The sequence below is a fragment of the Bubalus bubalis genome, chromosome 10 (genome assembly GCF_019923935.1).
Source record: "Bubalus bubalis isolate 160015118507 breed Murrah chromosome 10, NDDB_SH_1, whole genome shotgun sequence".
In the NCBI taxonomy this organism is placed as follows: domain Eukaryota; kingdom Metazoa; phylum Chordata; class Mammalia; order Artiodactyla; family Bovidae; genus Bubalus; species Bubalus bubalis.
The window spans coordinates 6,513,933-6,532,741 of NC_059166.1; the positions used below are offsets into that span (position 1 = coordinate 6,513,933).

An 18,809-nucleotide genomic window follows, 5' to 3' on the forward strand; every position below is an offset into this window, starting at 1 on the left:
ACACCTCAGTATTCTTGACTGGGGAATCCCATGGACAGAGGAACTTAGTGGGCTATAGTCCTTGGGGTCACAAAGAATCGGACATGACTCAGCAACTACACACCAACAGCAGTCAAAACTCTCCTGGATTTTTTTACATTTATTTTTAATTGGAAGAAAGTTGCTTTATGATGTGTTGGTTGCTGCTATAGAACTTGTAGTTATTGGTAAATAGGAAGGTTGGGAGGTCATTTTGAAGGAATGATGAGCAAATCATCACAGCTAGTTGACAATAGGCCTTGACGAGCTGCATCTATTTTGCTTACATTAATTCTTTCAGTAGAATGAACAGAACACCCAGACAGCTGTCATTTGTCAAACTCACGAGGCGCAGTGGAAACCCTGGAGGGCTGCCCTGAAATGGAGTTTTGGTATGCTGGGAATAGAAGCAGGGAGGTCAGTGAGTTTTCAGCTAGTAGGAGTAGGCTTGCATTTCAAAGGAGGGTAATTGATTAATATGTAAGCCAGTGGCAGAATTAAGCCATGATGAGACCCCAAACAATAAAGCAGTCTGTATATGTGTCTGGCCTGAATGGGAAGAAAATCTGCTGTTGTTGCTTCTCAAGGTTTTAGAACATAAATTAATTGTATCCCTCTGTCCTCTGCCTTTTGAACCAATAAGGAAATGGATGTTGGAGGAACATGTACCAGGATCTGCCTGGTCCCTGATGAAGCTCGTTTGGGGAATGCAGAGCATACTTGTAGCCACAATGAGTTGCCCTCAGTCTTCCCGTTGGATAAAATCCCATACCCCATCACAGAAAAAGCGGGTGCATAACTGCATGGATGGGCAACTGAGGGGTGCCGGGGGTCAGATGGGCGAAGGTAGGAAGGTAGGGAGCTAAAAGCATTTCCCCAAAGTAGTATCATTTCAAAAAATTAAGAATTAGAATTATTTATTACTAAGATCTAATTTGTCCTTCCACGACAATCTTTCCCATTTTGCCTGATGAAAGAAATAGACATAAAAAGAAGAGGTTTTCATAGGAGCTGGTTTTATTAAATATTGAGCTAAAGTGGAGGAAACTGTAAAATAAAAATAGGGGGGGGATTCCTACGGAAAGATATGGAAACTTCAAAAAAGTGTTTGTGTGAACTGCAGCCACTTGAATTAATCCTGAGAAAGTTTAGATAACTACAGATTTAGTTTGTGGGGCTTCCCTGGTGGTTCAGATGGTAAAGAATCTGCCTGCAATGCAGGAGACCTGGGTTTGATCCCTGGGTCAGGAAGATCTCCTGGAGAAGGGAATGGCAACTCACTCCAGTGTCCTTGCTGGGGGAATTCCATAGACAGAGGAGCCTGCCGGGCTACAGTGCACCAGGTCGCAGAGAATGGGACATGATTTAGCGACTAACACTTTCACTTTTCACTTTCAGTCTTGTATAGATACTTTGTCTCTACTGTCTCATTAGGGCATAAATAGGCTATTTTTAGAGGTGGTTGGTGATGGACAGGGAGGCCTGGCGTGCTGCGATTCATGGGGTCGCAAAGAGTCGGACATGACTGAGCGACTGAACTGAACTGAACCTGGATTGTAACAGAGAGTGGAGGAGGGAATGGAGAGAGAAAGAAAGGAAAAGATAGAAGGATCTTGACATGAAAAGGCTCAAAGTAAAGTTTATGGACTAGAGCAAATGTTCATTTTGCATTAAACTAATTGCTTTTTTAAAAGGTCCTTGCCAACATACATGTCCAAGGACAATCTGACATCTTTTGGCCAAGAGTCATTTTTTGCTTTGGGGAGGCCTCGGGGTTTTCTTTAAAAAACATGCATATATATAGTTTTTATTAAGCCATTTTTGCTCTTTTCAGCTCACAACACCCAGGTCAGTACGGGTAATGTCCCCTGCCCCAACGCTGGCAGTCAGTGAAAATGCCTGGTCGTGGGAGTCATACTGGCACCTTTCGGGTTATGCTCAGCCAGCCGCCCGTTCATGACAAGTGTGTCCAATGCCTGGTTGGGCCGGGCCCATCCAAGTTGACTGCCTCAAGCACCCTCAAGAAATGATTTTTTTTTGTATAGTCTTTGTCCAGTTCTTATTAAGCCACTTGCCCTGTTAAGTCTCAGAAGCACACATCACCTCCATTTGTACAAAATGTATAGCTTTTGTGGCCTGGCCAAGACAGTCATTCCATACTGCTCTTCATGGCCAGTTCATTCCACTGAAGCAACAGAAAACTGAACTAAACTGTGATCTGTTAATCATTTAAGCACATCCTATATTATTTCTTCCTCTCCTTTTTAAAAAAAAAAAAAAAAAGGTGGCTCATTGAGTTCAGCATCAGTAGGGGATTCAGAGTAGTATAGTAAACACCAAAATGTGTTGTTCATAAAACTGTATTTTATGATGGTGGTGGTATCTGGGCATTCACTAGAAATCTAATAAACTTCTTATCACATTTAATAAGCATGGTCCAGTCCCAGTCGTGATTATCAAGATATAAAGCCTGCTGAGATAACTAGGAAGCTTTACATGATAATAAATGTTGTTATTCAGATCGATTCACATGCCTTGAATTGAAATGAGAGCTACCATCCCAACAGTCAGAAGCCTATTATGTGGCCTGAAACTGCCTCTAATCTGAGCAGCAGCAAATTTCCCTCTATTGCAGTGGCAAGATTATTCTTAGTAAAGAGAACTTGAACAGATGAAGATAATCATATGGTTCTCCTAAATTAAATCTGTTAAGAGTGCATAAAAGTGAATCACTGTAAGCCTTTATTTGTCTCCATTGTTTCAATTCTATGAAATAGGACAAAAAAAAATCACAGCTGTTTAAATCCTGCTGTCTCTGTGACGTGCCTGCAGCAGACCTGTCAACACTTGGTAATATAATTGAGGGCATCTTGTGATTCAGAAATAGTTTGGTAACTGGAAATTGTGAAGGAATAACCATGTTGTTTAACATTTAATGCATTTAGCACAATGGCACCCTACATGAAGGACTCTCAATAAATAATGAGAGTGATTGACTGTGTCAAAACTCAGCAGAGCTCTAGTGCAGTGGACCAAGAGTTGTTTCACTTACAATGATGCAGATTGTTTTTAGAAATGTGATGTTTCTGTCTTGTAGTAATTTCCTTGGAGGGGAAAAGTATGTTACTGAGTATTAGGTGATGAAATGCTTGCTTTTTATGATATGAAACACATTTTAGTAATGGAAGGAAATTCATTTTATACTAAATCATGCCCAATTATGTCTCATAAGCGATACAGATACCCCAGTTTTGGGGGAAAATCTTTAAGACCAGCTGAGATATTCTGTTTAAACAGCTGTCGAGTTAACTCGGCAGCATTGAGTAATCAATACAAGCATAGACACTTGCTCTGCTTAATTGCTGATCCCAGCAGCAGCTGCGTCATTATGTGTCGCCCATCTCTTCTCTTTGGACGTGGCATTATGTTTGGGGCAGTAATAAGGCGGTTACTGTGTGAGTCCACTGCTTTCTACTATTATACTGTCTAAAAATGCTCACAGCTCCAGTTGTCCCCTCACTAATAGCTGAATGCCTGTTATAAAGGATTTTCAGATTAATTAGCTCATTCTTTATCTTCTTTGACTGTGAGCTCTTATTTCTCATAATTTACAGATAGGAAATTAAGGCATAAAGATGTTTGCTGCTGCTGCTAAGTCGCTTCAGTTGTGTCCGACTCTGTGCAACCCCATAGATGGCAGCCCACCCCAGGCTCCCCTGTCCACTGGAGTGGATTGCCATGTCCTTCTCCAATGCATGAAAGGGAAAAGTGAAAGTGAAGTCGCTCAGTCGTGTCCGACTTTTTGCGACCCCATGGTCTGCAGCCTACCAGGCTCCTCCGTCCATGGGATTTTCCAGGCAAGAGTATTGGAGTGGGGTGCCATTAAAGATGTTTAAACTGTGTCTAAATTGATCACCCTAACTCTAGTGAAGTTACATCTAGAACGTAGACCTTCTGAATCTCTGCCCTTTTGGGGTGTTCTTTCCATGATCCCATTTTTATCCAATTAGAGTTATTAAGCAGCACCTGCTAATATTTACTGAATATTAATTATTCAAGTATAAGTACTTGAATATTGAAGTGTTAGTAGTGAGTATTCAAGTGTATAAGTGCTTTGATGTAGCAACTAACTCAGTTGGTAAAGAATCTGCCTGCAGTGCAGGAGCCCCGGGTTCAGTCCCTGTGTCAGAATAGTCAACTGGAGAAGGAAATGGCAAAGCACTCCAGTATCCTTGCTTGGAAAGTCCCATGCACAGAGGAGCCTGGCAGGCTGTCGGCCATGGGTTTGCAAAGAGTCAGATATGACTGAGCAACTAACACTTCACACTTTCATAAGTACTTGACCTCATATAGCCATCAACCCCCTATGATGTAGGTCAGTTCAGTTCAGTCACTCATGCGTGTCCAGCTCTTTGCGACTGCATATACTGGAGTATGCCAGGCCTCCCTGTCCATCACCAACTCTCTGAGCTTGCTCAAACTCATGTCCATCGAGTCAGTGATGCCTTCCAACCATCTCCTCCTCTGTCGTCTCCTTCTCCTCCTGCCTTCAGTCTTTCCCAGCATCAGGGGCTTTTCCAGTGAGTCAGTCCTTCGCATCAGGTGGCCAAAGCATTGGAGCTGCAGCTTCAACGTCAGTCCTTCCCTTGAATATTCAGGACTGATTTCTTTAGGACTGACTGGTTGGATCTCCTTGCAGTTTAAGGACTCTCAAGAGTCTTCTCCAACACCACAATTCAAAAGCATCAATTCTTTGGTGCTAAGCTTTCCTTCTTTATAGTCCATCTCGCACATCCATACATGACTACTGGAAAAACCATAGCTTTGACTAGATGGACCTTTTTTGGCAAAGTAATGTCTCTGCTTTTTAATATGCTGTCAAGGTTGGTCATAGCTTTTCTTCCAAGGAGCAAGCATCTTTTAATTTCATAGCTGCAGTCATCATCTGCAATGATTTTGGAGCCCAAGAAAATAAAGTCTGTCACTGTTTCCATTGTTTCCCTATCTATTTGCCATGAAGTGACGGGACCAGATGCCATGATCTTTGTTTTTTGAATGTTGAGTTTTAAGCTACCTTTTTCACTCTCTCACGTTCATCATGATACAGGTACAGCTGTCATTTTTTTCACATAACGTGTAAAAAACTGATGTTCTGATTATTTAGCTTCCTTATTGTTACATGGTCTTCCTTGGTGGCTCAGACAGTATAGAATCCGACCATAGTGCCGGAGCCCTGGGTTTGATCCCTGGGTTGGGAAGATCTCCTGGAGAAAGGAATGGCAACCCACTCCAGGATTGTTGTCTGAAGAATTCCATGACCAGAGGAGCCTGGTGAGCTCCATGAGGTTGTAGCGAGTCGGACACAGCTGAGTGACTAACACACACAGCTGTTGTTACATATCTGGTAATGATTGTTGGATTTGAAATCCGGTCGCTCTCACTCAAAAGTACAAAGACACTGTTTGTCATGTTGGCATCCCCATCCCTTTGAAATCAGTGCTTTGCATTTCATTAGGTTTAAATGTATATTTTGAAAGTGAAAGTCTCTTAGTCATGTCCGACTCTTTGCGATCCCATGGACGATGCAGTCCATGGAATTGTCCAGGCTAGAACACTTTAGTGGGTAGTCGTTCCCTTCTCCAGGGGATCTTCCCAACCCAGGGATCAAACCCAGGTCTCCTGCATTGCAGGTGGATTCCTTACCAGCTGAGTCACCAGGGAAGCCCTCAAAATAAACATTTAGTGGAATCTCAATTGCAAGCAATGTAGATTAAGATGCTTAGAGGGCACCAAAGTAAATGATTATTCATGGATTGATTATTGATATCATCTCATTGAAAGTATACACAGATCCCACAACCAGTCTAGTGGTTGGTGACTAGTTCTAGTGACTGGTTCTGTTTTCCCTGCTCAAAACCTTTTCTGTGGTGGAGTTTTGCTTTTCATTTCTGATTCTTATTTTTTTTCCCTCAGGTCTCAGCCTAAACAATATTCCTTCTAACAGTCTAGGTCAGGGGTTCCTCGTATGTACCCTAAAAAATATATGTATTATTTCTTCAATCACTTTTGTCCCTTTAAATATAAAAGACTTGTTCAGTGTCTTATCTCCAGGCCAGCAAGATATCTGTCCCAGTATTGTTATTGTTCAGTCGCTCAGTCATGTCCAACTCTTTGTGACCCCATGGACTAACATACGGGGTACATAATTTGTTGAATGAGCTAAGAATGACTTCAGTGACTTAAAATTTGCATCACATGAATGTATTTTAAGAACGATGACTGGAGATGGTAGTGGTTTCAAATTCTAGAAGAGCTGCAAAGTGCCTTTCTGAGGTCAAAGAAATTATATTAAATAATTGGAAGCCATTGATAAGCCTACATGTGGGTGCAGATACCTTATGCTCATGTTGTGACCCGATGAACACTGAGGCATTATCAGAGAGCATGCAGATTTAGTGGTACTGTGTGAATTTTGTCTGGCACTGTTTCATTCTTTTGCATGGCTGAGTAATGTCCCGTTGTATGTACATATCACCTCTTTTTTTATCCATTTCTCTGTCAATGGACAGGTAGGTTGCTTCCATGTCTTGGCTATTGTAAACAGTGCTGCAGTGAACATTGCGATACATGTGATCCCTTCGGACCGCGTTTCTCTTCAGACCTGTGCTCAGGAGTGGGATTGCAGAGTTATATGTTAGCTCTATTTTTAGTTTTTTTAAGGAACCTCCGTATTGTGCTCCATCCGGGCTGCACCAATTTACCTTCCTGCCAACAGTGTAAGAGGGTTCCTTTCTCTTCACTCCCTCTCCGGCATTTCCTATTTGTAGATGTTTTGATGGTAGCCATTCTGGCTGTTGTGAGGCGATCACTCATTGTGGTTTTGATTTGCATTTCTCTTATAATCAGTGAGGTTGAACATCTTTTCATGTGCCTCTTGGGAATCTGGAGGTCTTCTTTGGAGAAATGTCTTTTTAGGTCTTCTGCTTGTTTTTTAATTGCGTTGTTATTCTGATGATATAAAGCTGCACAAGCTGTAAATTTTGGAGACTAATCCCTTGCTGGTCACATCATTTGTAAATATTTTCTTCCATTTTGTGGGCTGTCTTTTCATTTTGCTTATGCTTTCCTTTGCTGTGCAAAAGGTTTTGAGTTCAAACAAACAAACAAAAAGGATATTTGTGTTTAATTAGGTTCCATTTGCTTATTTTTATTTCCATTACTCTGGGATATGGATTGAGAAAGATACTGCTGTAATTATGTCAGAGAGTGTTCTGCCTATGTTTTCCTGCAAGAGTTTTGTACTGTCTGGTCTCACATTTAGGGCTTTAGTCTATTTTGAGTTTATTTTTGTGTATGGTGTAAGAATGTTCTAATTTTATTTTTTTAGATGGAGCTGTTTAGTTTTCCCAGTACTTATCATTTCTTAAACTTTCTTGTTATGAAAGGTCTTTCTCCTCATCTATAAAACAACTTTGGCAGGGACAGTCAAGGAGGCGACCTCTAGTGCTCTCTCACCTCGTGGTGTCCATGCTTTTGTGAAATCCCTTCCTCTTGAATGTGGGTGGTTCTGCTGATTTCCTTCTAACCAAGAGAAGATGGCGAAAGTGATGAGATACCTGCCACTCCCCCAGTCATGCTATTAATATGTAAGACTTCCATTAATTACATTACAGGAAACTGCATTTAGGGGGTCTTTGCAGATATCCTCCTGCTAACATATGAAATAAACAGCCACATTTAGGAAGCCCACATGGCAAGGAACTGCAGGAGAGCTCCAACCACTAGGCATCAAAAGTTTGGGGGGCCCATCCTTTTTCTCCAAGTAGAATAGACCTGCATTATTTGTTTTATACTTTGGATTCTATACACAATTCATTAAGTCTGCCTTAAAAGAAAACACAACTTTGAAAAACATAGATCTTTCAGTTTTTTCATAGTATGAAAATGAGAATATAAAGAAGAGAAAAGCAAAGCCCAATTCAGTTAACATGTATCTGAATATTCAGTGTGTTTACACACAGCATTTTGCTATTCACATCAAAGCATGTAGATATAAGTAGGATGTGGTCCTTCACTTTAAGAATTCTGAAGCTTGATGATGAATGTTAGCAAGCCGTTCAGAACCACAGAACTGGTTTTTGTTGATTGTCAGTGGCTTGGATTATCCTATGACAAAAGTTACAGATTAATGCCTCTAAAGTCTACACTGGAAAATTACTGAAGAAGTAAAGATACTGGTTTTTTTTTTTTTCTTAATTTAAAATAATTTCATTACATGCATTAATGCTCTTTAAACCATACTGGCTATGGTCCCTAATTATCCCACCCCTTCATCACATATGGGTGGTGAATGATGTTGACTATCTTTTCATATGATTATTGACCATTTGTATGTCTTCTTTTGTAAGTCTTTTTCTTATTTTGTATTGGTATGCTTGTCTACATGCTTGTCATACATGAAAAAATTGGTGCTATTTTTTGAAGTTCTCTGTATAGCTTAGATATTATTTCATAGATGTATGCATTGCAAATATTTCCTCCAGTCTGTGGCTTGCATATTCAGAAGTGTCTTTTGGTGATCAGAAGTTGTTTTTATAATTTCCATTGAAGTTCAGTTCATAATTTTTTTCATTGATGGTTAGAGCTTTCAGTGTCCTTGTAAAAAGTTCTATCTGTTTCAAGGTTGTAAATATGTTTTCATTTGTTTTCTTCTAGAAACTGTATGGAGTGAAGAAGGGATTTAGATATTCATATTCAATTGGTCAAGCACCATTGGATGCAAAGCTTCTACTTCCCTCACAGAATTTCCTTGGCAGTTTCTCAGTTCATTTTTTCCTATTACACATTACTGAGAAATAGTTTGTGTAAAATTGACGGTCTCCATTTGAAGGGTATAATTTGAAGAGTTCTGACAAGTATATAATCCCACAAAACCACCATCACGATGAAGCTGGAGAACATTTCCATAACCTGTGTCTTGGTTTGCTAGATGTGCCATAATGAAGTACCACAAACTATGTGGTTTATACAACAGAATTTCATGTACTCAAAATTCTGATGGCTAGAAGTCTGAAATTAAGTTGTCAGCAAGGCTGGTACCTACTAGGACCTCTTGCCTTGGCTTATAGATGGTTGTCTTCTTCTGTGTGTTCATGGGATGTTTTCTCTCTTCTATGTCCCAGGCCCATTTGTTAGAGACACCTTTTAAGGACACCAGTCACATTGAATTAGAGTCCACCATAATGACCTCATTTTACCTTAATTCCCTCTTTAAAGACCCTCTCTTCGAATGCAGTCACATTCTACAGAGGGTTAAGCCTTTAGTGTATTCAATTTGAGAGAACACAACTCAGCCCGTAATACCCCCGAAAGATTCTTCATGCTCTCACAGAGCCCATCCACCATCCGCCCCCACCTCAAAGCTGCCACTCTTCTGTTTTCGCCACTATAGATTTGTTTGCATTTTATATAAGTGGAATCTAGTATATATCGTTTTTTTTTAATCATTTTATTTATTTCATTTGCACTGGGTCTTCAGTTTTGCTCCAGTTTTTCTCTAGTTGCAGCAAGCAGGGGCTACTCTTTGTTGTGGTGTGAGGGCTTCTCATTATGATGGCTTCTCTCGTTGCGGAGCACAGGCTCTAGAGTTATGAGCCCAGTGGTTGTGGCTCCTGGGCTCGGTAGTTGCGATGTACTGGCTTCGTTGCTCTGCAGCATGTGGGAATCTTCCCAGATCAGGGATCGAATCCATGTTTCCTGCATTGAGAGGTGGATTCTTTATGACTGATCCACCAGGCAAGCCCCATGCATATACTGTATTTCATATCTGGCTTCTTTCTTTCACATCATTTTGAGAATCATCCATGGTGTTGCATTTGTAAATAACATAATACTGTTGATTACTGAGTAGTATTTCATTGGCTGCATGTAGCACATTTTGTTTATCCATTCATATTTTGATAGATATCTGGATGGTCTCTAGTTCAAGGCTACCAAGAATAAAGTTGTTTTGAGCATTGGTATATGATTCTCTTTGGGGACTCATGTTTTGATTTACCTGTTAATTATCTAGGAGTGCAATGGCCAAGGTTTGTTGTTAGTTGTATGTTTAACTTTTTAAAAATTCCTAATCAATTTCTAAACTAGCTGTGTCATTTTATATCTGAGCAGCAGTGTATGTGTATTCCATTTGTTTTACATCTGACCAGCATTTTGTATTAATATCCTTTTTAATTATATTCATTGAATATGTGTGCCCAGCTTATTTACAACATTAGCCTTTCTGTATACTTAACAAAAGCTATAGGATTCTTCTCTCTTTTTCATAGCCGTATTCTTAGATTTTAAGAGCTGTTTAATGAAGAGTTGCTTGCTGAATATATATTGATTCAAAAGATCTTTTCCCATATTATTTTCCCTGCTTACTATTTAATGGCTGCATTATTAAGCCTCTAATATAATCATAACACCATGCTTAGCTTTATTAGAAGCAAAAGATCTTTATATCAAAGGGAGGAAAACACAGAATAAGATCTACTGTATGACAGGTGGAAATACATACTTTCAGTGACCTCAAGTCACTCAGTCGTTTGCAACTCTTTGCGACCCTGTGGGCTGCAGCACAACAGGTCTCCCTGTCCATCGCCAACTCCCGGAGCTGACTCAAACTCATGTCCATTGAGTCGGTGATGCCATCCAACCATCTCATCTTCTGTCGTCCCCTTCTCCTCCTGCTTTCAATTTTTCCCAGCATCAGGGTCTTTTCCAAGGAGTCAGTTCTTCGCATCAAGTGGCCAAAGTATTGGAGTTTCAGCTTCAGCATCAGTCCTTCCAATGAATATTCAGGACTGACTTCCTTTAGGATGGAATGGTTTGATCTCCTTGTAGTCCAAAGGACTCTCCAGCATGTTCTCCAACATCACAATTTGAAAGCATCAATTCTTCGGCACCCAGCTTTCTTTATGGTCCAACTCTCACATCCATACATGACTACTGAAAAACCACAGCTTGAACTATATTGACCTTTGTTGGCAAGGTAATGTCTCTGCTTTTCATTATGCTGTCTAGGTTTGTCATAGCTTTTCTTCCAAGGAGCAAGTGTCTTTTAATTTCATGGCTGCAGTCGCCATCTTCAGTGATTTTGGAGCCCCCCAAAATAAGGTCTACCACTGTTTCCACTGTTTCCTTATCTATTTGCCATGAAGGAATGGGACCAGGGATGCCATGATCTTCGTTTTCTGAATGTTGAGCTTTAAGCGAACTTTTTCACTTTCCTCTTTTTCACTTTCAGCAAGAGGCTCTTTAGTTCCTCTTCATTTTCTGCCATAAGGGTGGTGTCATCTGTGTACCTGAGGTTATTGATATTTCTCCCAGCAATCTTGATTCCAGCTTGTGCTTCATCCAGCCCAGCATTTTGTATGATGTACTCTGCATATATGTTAAATAAGTAGGGTGACAATATACAGCCTTGATGTACTCCTTTCCCAATTCTCAACAAGTATGATTTTCAAAATAATTTTAGTCCCTAAAGTTTAATTATATGACTTAGATATTTATGGAAACATTCAAGAGGATATTTTAAATACATTCAGTGATAACTTGTGATAATTGGTAAAATTGTAGTAAAAATGCTTAAATTACCTTTTCCAAGCCTGTAAATGCAAAGACTGTCGGGAAACATTTTTTAAAACATAATGTACAATTTTTTAAAGCAGCATTGTTTATGCCCACTTATGAAGAACAGATTAAAGAATTTACTTAGATAATCTGGGATGGGGGGTGTAAAACACTTTAACTGTCTGAATCTTGTCAGAGTGATATTCAGGTAAGAATTTGCCACTTAAGTACTTCAGTTTCCCACTTGATTGGACGTGACAAGACATAGCCAAAATGACTTGTAGGTTTGTTGTAAAATTCTTAAGAATAAATATTATTTGAAGACTCACATTTTATAGATTTTTGGCAGTTTTTTCATGCAGTTTTTTCAAATTTTTTGCCTCATATACATCTGTTTAAATAATATTCTGCTTCATGATTTTCAGTCAGTTGTAAGATTACTCAACACAAATCCCCAGATGTTATAATTGTCTATCTACTCTCTTACTGATTCAAACAACTTGGATCACTGAATTCTATCAATGTGTTCTCAGATTTGACAGATCAATAGTGCTAAGGTTTTAATTGAAGTAATTTCTCACTTGAGACCCAGAATGCAACTACTTCAACAAATGAATGAGATTATATGGTGGCCAAAATGATGCTACAATGTTTTTTGAATGCTTTTTATTATGAACTTGGAACATTTTATATTCTATCAAGGATTGGCAAACTTTTTCCATAAAGGGCCAGATAGTAAATATGAAGGCTTTTTGAGCCACTTCCTCTGTGTTTCAACAGATCAGTTCTGAACTTGCTGTGCAGAAGCTGCATAGATAATACACAAATGAGTTACAGCAGTGTGCAATACATTTCATTTTGGACTTGGAAATTTGAATATCATTTACTTTTTGTGCACCACATAATACTCTTCTTTTTATGCTTTTAACCACTGAAAAATGTAATACCTTTCTCAGGTCATGGGCTGTACAAAAACAAACCCTAGCCTGGATTTCGTCAACAAGGCCATTGTTAATGAGTCCTGATAGAGATGCTTATGTAAGTTGTGTATTTTTCTTGGTTGTAACTACTATTGGACCAAAAAGGAGAACAATTTCTGAAAAACAGGCACACAATTCTTTATTAAGACGTGTATTTCACACTGTTCTGTCTGACATGGTTTTTCTGATATCTTTCTCCAGTTCTCTACCTTTGAGAGATGAAATAGATTTTCTTTTTATTCTTTCCTTGACACATTATAATTCATAGCTCCCTTGTGCTGCCGTGTGATTTGCAGTCTTTTTAAACCTTGTGGTCTGGACAACTTTCTCTCTCCTGTGTGAAGACTATTAACTATAAATGCTTTAGCCATGCATACTTTGTATAGTATACAATGATTAAACAATTAATATTTTCTAAAACCAGAAATGAGAAAAGTTAAATCTGCTTTATAATGTCAGAAAGTAACTGGAACACGTGCATCTGTGTCCAGGGTGGCTATAGCAATCGCATTCAATACTAATCATCTGAGGAGCATGGACGAACTAGCACGTGTATTTCATTATGTCTAATTCTCATATCTAACTGATTTCGCGTCGGTTTTATTACTTGTATTATTTTGTTAATGTTTGAGGTCAAGAAGAAAATTTTGAATGAGGTTTCTGTAATTTCCTGGTATAACATAAGGATTTGTCAGATAAAATGGTACTTATGTAACAAAATTGCTACATAAATATTTTCATTGCTTTCTGGACCCTGAAAAAAACAACACACGAAAAGTGCATATTTGTCATATACACAGAAAGTTTCATTGCATTCCATGTTTCTAAGCTGAGGATCTGACAGTTCCAGCAGGAAGACTTAGGATCTTATGCTTCTTAAAAGGAAACTTTCTCCCTGTTAGCTGCTCCAGGTCTCAGTCGGCTTCCTGCCCCACCTCCGTTTCCTCTTTGGGCTCCCTGTGGGCCTGGGTGCAGAGAGGTCCCTCTGTCGTAGCGGATGGCAGATTTCCAGAAAAGTTTGAAACTCTCTTCTCACCCAGACTTCTGCCTTTTGTCTTCCTTGGTTTCCTGGATTCACATCATGCCATTATTAACTGTAATTCTCATGGGGCCTTAGGATGGAGAAGGGGATAACGGAGTCTGCTCAGCCTGCCTACTGCAGCCAGGGCTCTGGTAGGCTTGCCGCCCCTGTTCCAATGTGCCTGCTTGCCCGCTGAGTGGCTTCAGTCGTGTCCAACTCTGTGCGACCCTGTCGACTGTAGCCCACCAGGCTCCTCTGTCCATGAGATTCCCCAGGCAAGAATACTGGAGGGGCTTGCCATGCCCTCCTCCAGGGGATCTTCCAGACCCAGGGATGGAACCCACCTCTTTTAACCTTTCCTGCATTGGTTGGCAGGCAGGTTCTTTACCTCTAACCACCTGGGAAGCCCCCTTATTCCACTGCTGCCCCCCAAAGTCTCCTTTTGGGTGTAACTTGCAAGTGTGTTTTCATTTAAAATTTAGCAACTGAAACGGAAATGAACTTAAAGGTATTTAATTATGTTTGTAAACAATTAAATGTAACTGCGAGGGGCAAGGACTCCATGTATATGTGATACACATTTGGAGCAATATGCCAAATATTACCTTAGTGCATTGTTGAAAATAGTTTTGACCTAGCAGATCCCCTCGCAGGGTCCCAAGAACTCCCCAGGTCTATGTATCACACTTTGACAATCTGGACTATATATTACTTTCATTATCATTTTAGAACATATACAGATTTTTTAAATGTGTTAGTGAGTACATTTATTTTATAATTTGTGCACCAAGAATGTCCTGTTTTGTTTTGTTTTGTTCCCAAAGGGTCCTTCTTGCTGGGAAGATGTCTTAATCCCAAACCGAATGAGTGGTGAATGCCAGTCTCCAAACTGCCCTGGGACCAGAGCGGTAAGTACGGGTCCAATCTGTTCTTTCATTATGGCATCTCCAGCGTTTACTGGGAAATGAGATTACAGACAAAATGCTCATTGAGTATTTTCCATCCATTTTTTATATTTACAAAAAAGGTTATCAGATTCAGAAGAGTTCATAATATTCCCCAAGAATTCTGACTGTATCATTGCCTTCCGGTGTCATTTTCCAGGAGACTTAGCCATTTGGAGTGACTGTGTTGAAACAGGACAATTTAAATTCCTCATATGGTGATATTCATGGACTATAAAGAAAATTCCATTCAGAGTTTGGCAAAAGAAAAATACCAAAGCTATACATTCATGCTTTTCCTAATGCTGTGATATTTTACCTTTTCATTCCTTGTCATTCAGAATCACTCTTTCTACCTTTCTTAGTTGTTTTCAGACACAGTGGGGTTTTAGAAAATCTAGAATGAATGGCCAACTATAAATGCAATCACCATCCTCTGTTCGCTGTAATCTCATTTTCTTTGCAAACATATGGCATATCTCTCATATCGAGAAGGTATTTCTGCAATGAGACCCTAAGTACTGAAGTTATTTTAAAAATAATATTATTATGGTCATGTTTGTAATTTGGATATTGTTACAATTTTTACTTTGGAAAATCCTTGGGTCCATCATTATCTGATTGTATATATTTTCCAATCTGTAAATACTGTTATGGCACCGACAGAAATGTCAGTGTTAGTTCACAGACTGTCACAGCCAGCCGACAGCTAAGGTCTTCTCTGGTAGAGTGTTTGAGCTTGATCATCAGACATGTCTTCTCTCTCCAACCAGCTGGAGGATTGCAAGGCTATGGAGATAGCAGTGAGCAGCAGTAAAAGTCATTCTCCATCAGTTGGGACTGGGGACACTGAACAGCTTTGTATTAATGCAAATCCTGGTGCAAAATAGTGACTTGTGTGTCACTGATAGCTATCAAGGCATAATGCAGTCTTGCAAGTTTGCTATTGGGATGAAATCAAAGTACATATATTTTTATTTGGAATAATTAAGTATAATTACATATGTGTGTATGTATGTGAGTGTAATATGTATATCTATGTAACATGCAGATATAATTACATTTAATAATAATGTAAATCCCTTGGTGCATATAACATTATGATCCCCATAGCATCTTTACAGCAATGTGAAGTCCTTTGAAAGTCTACTTCAATCATTGACAGTCTGACTGCCTCCATGTAGCTTCATATTAATTGGAAGGATTCAGCTTAGCAGAATAGACAGTCTTGTGTCTTTAAAGATTCAGCTTCGGATCAGTCAAAGGCAGATAGAGTAGGGTTGATAATCTTGCCTTTTCTTACTTGTTGAATTTTCAACTTACTTATGTATCAATACATAATGCTTAGTATAAATTAATTTATATTGAGGTTTTATTTCTGACAGCATGGTGAGCTGATACCCTAAAAAAATCCTTGCAGTACACACTATATAAAAATACTGAATTGAAGTACAAATACATATCTTTTAAATAATGACTGTGCTGATGATATAGTGAAGAAAAGTTTATAGGCCAAAAGTGTAAAGTATATATTTCTGGCTGTTCTCCAGAAGGAAAATCCTTTGAGCTAAAGTCACTCACCAGTAGGGGTTAGGGCTTCAGACCGAGAAAACACTGGTGAGTTTAGGGCCTCATTGGGGTAGAAAATGAAACCATAGAATTATATTAAAGAACCTCCTGTAAAACATGATCTCCTGGGATCAATTGGAGAGAGGAATGTTCTAAGGATAGTTGCCTATTTTATTTTCACTCTAGATAGAGATGTTAAATTAAAAATTATAGTAATTGACAGCAAATTAGCTAAATGGGTTAAACAGTGAGTGAATATATGAAAGAGAAATTATAACTTAGATCTGAAATTTGACCTAATAGAATATACTTAATAAAAGAGAAGTTAAACAACATGGAGGATAAAATTAGATTTCCGAATAAAATAATAGAACAGTGGAAAGGTAATATTTTAAAAGGTAATGAGGTACTTACCTGGCACTGATTAGGACTCCGTGCTTCCACTGCAAGGATACAGGTTTGATCCGTGGTCAGAGGACTAAGATCCAGCATGCCACATGATGCTACCAAAAACAGTAATAATAATAAAGCAGGACTTTCCACAATTTTTAAGACCCAAGAATCCCAAGGGGTAAGAATAAAATGAAAGTCACACCTAAATCCATCAGTGAAACTGTGGAACATAGAGGTCAGAGAGAAAATTTGAAAAGCGGCAGAGTGAAGACCAGTTGCTACACAGGAGAAAGAATCGATAGTTATTTAATCAGTAGCAACATCAGAAGGCAGGTGAGATGAGAACAGTATCTTCAAAACTGAATGAAAATAAATGCTAAACTAAAATTGATTTAAGAAAAATCTTCTAAAAAGTTAAGAACAACAACCAAAAAGGCATTTTCAGGTAAATAGGAACACAGGGAACCAACATCCATCTAAAACTTTCAAGTAATTTCTAAGTTAAATTATTTCAGGAAGAAAGAGAATGATCCCAGAAGAAAAGCCTGAAATGTGAGAAGGAATGGTTGGAAAAAAATGGAAAAAACCTAAACAAAATATAACAATCAGTATGATAACATTTAATGATTGGAAATATAGGTAAAGATAATATAAAGTTTCTGGGCAATATTGCATGTAAGCTTGGAGCATAAAATTAAAGCAATGTGAAAAGTTTAATTCCTTCTTCTTTGTCCTTATATTAAAACCATGTTTCTGGATTGCACTTTTACTGTGCAGCTAAATATAAACCATGTCTCTTCTATTTTCTAAAGCTTTGAATGTAGTGTTTGTTTCTTAAGAAGGTGAGAAGATAGGCATTTTAAGTAGTTTATTATTTTTACATTTATGGAGTATTTTAAATTTTTGACACAATTTTACATAAAGTATATGTTATATTATCATAAAACCTTCAATTTCTAGCACTTGAATAAAATATCCATATACTTAAAATTCAAAAATGTAGGTTCTGTAATGTATTCTTAATTAATATTTATGCACTTAAAGATTACCTCAATCATTTTACATAGCAGTAACTTTCACCTTAGTTTATAAGACTACAAATATAAACTTGACCTTACCTACGCTTTAGGCAGAGAAATCTGAAATGAAGTCAGTTCTACACTTGTCCCTGCTGTCTTAGAAAGAAGCATCACAGTAGTTCTGAAAGACATGTTACCTTTTTATAAAAAGAATTCTAGCCCGCTCAAAGGGTGTGCACCTGAGAATAAGTGGAACAAAAATCAATTAGCATTTTTTCCATTAGTGAAATTAATTCAACTTTGGATATGATATGGATTTTTTTTATGTGCCTTGGGGAATACATATTTTTTCTTACTTGCACAGATGTAGACTAAAGCATACCTAGAGCCTTACTCTCTAGGCATTATTCCTGAGTTCCAAATCACAACTTTTAAAAGTGAGCATCCCCTGTTTGTCAAACACTCCCCTGTGAAGGTGTCTGGCTTAGCAGTGCTTTTGTGGTAATGAAGGGTTTTTTAGCCAACTGTGAGATTGTTGCCTTTTCCCTCACACCTGACAATTCAGCAGTGGGGTTCAGGATCAGGAATAATTGCAGGGGGAAAAAAATGAAAAAAAAAATTTCAGTTATATCTTGTCTTAGTCTGTGGAGACTGCTATACCAAAGTGAAAGTCGCTCAGTCATGTCCAACTCTTTCCGACCTCATGGACTATACAGTCCTTGGAATTCTTCACGCCAGATTACTGGAGTGGGTAGCTGTTCCCTTCTCCAGGGGATCTTCCTAACCCAGGGATCAAACTCAGGTCTCCCTCATTGCAGGCGAATTCTTTACCAGCTGAGCCACAAGGGAAGCACAAGAATATTGGAGTGGGTAACCTATCCCTTCTCCGCTGATCTTCCCAACCCAGGAATCAAACTGGGGTCTCCTGCATTGCAGGCGGATTCTTTACTAACTGAGCTATCAAGGAAGTCCCAAGGTATCATAAATTGAGTGACTTATGAACAACAGATACTTACTTCTGGCAGTTGGGGAGGATGGAAGTCTAAGATTAAGGCGCCAGCAGATTCAGTGACTGGGGAGAGCCCACTTCCTGATTCTTAGATGGCATTAGCGCACCAGTTCTTCCTTTGGTGGTCAGGGCAGAGGAGCTCTGGGGTCTCTTTTAATAAAGGCACTAACCCTATTCCTGAGAGTCCTGCTCTTGTGACTATATCACATTCTAAACGCCGCCGCTCCACATACCATCACA

The 18,809-nt window shown here is 38.9% G+C and overlaps 1 protein-coding gene across 8 annotated transcripts in view; it reads left to right on the plus strand.

Moving 5' to 3' along the window:
- Positions 1-18,809, plus strand: part of PRKN (parkin RBR E3 ubiquitin protein ligase) — a 1,206,600-nt gene that overhangs the window by 558,040 nt on the left and 629,751 nt on the right. For all 8 annotated transcript variants that reach the window (XM_044924574.2, XM_044924575.2, XM_044924576.2 and 5 more), the window contains one exon: positions 14,460-14,543. In XM_044924574.2, coding sequence (XP_044780509.2) covers positions 14,460-14,543 — 84 coding nt within the window. The remainder of the gene's footprint in view (positions 1-14,459; positions 14,544-18,809) is intronic.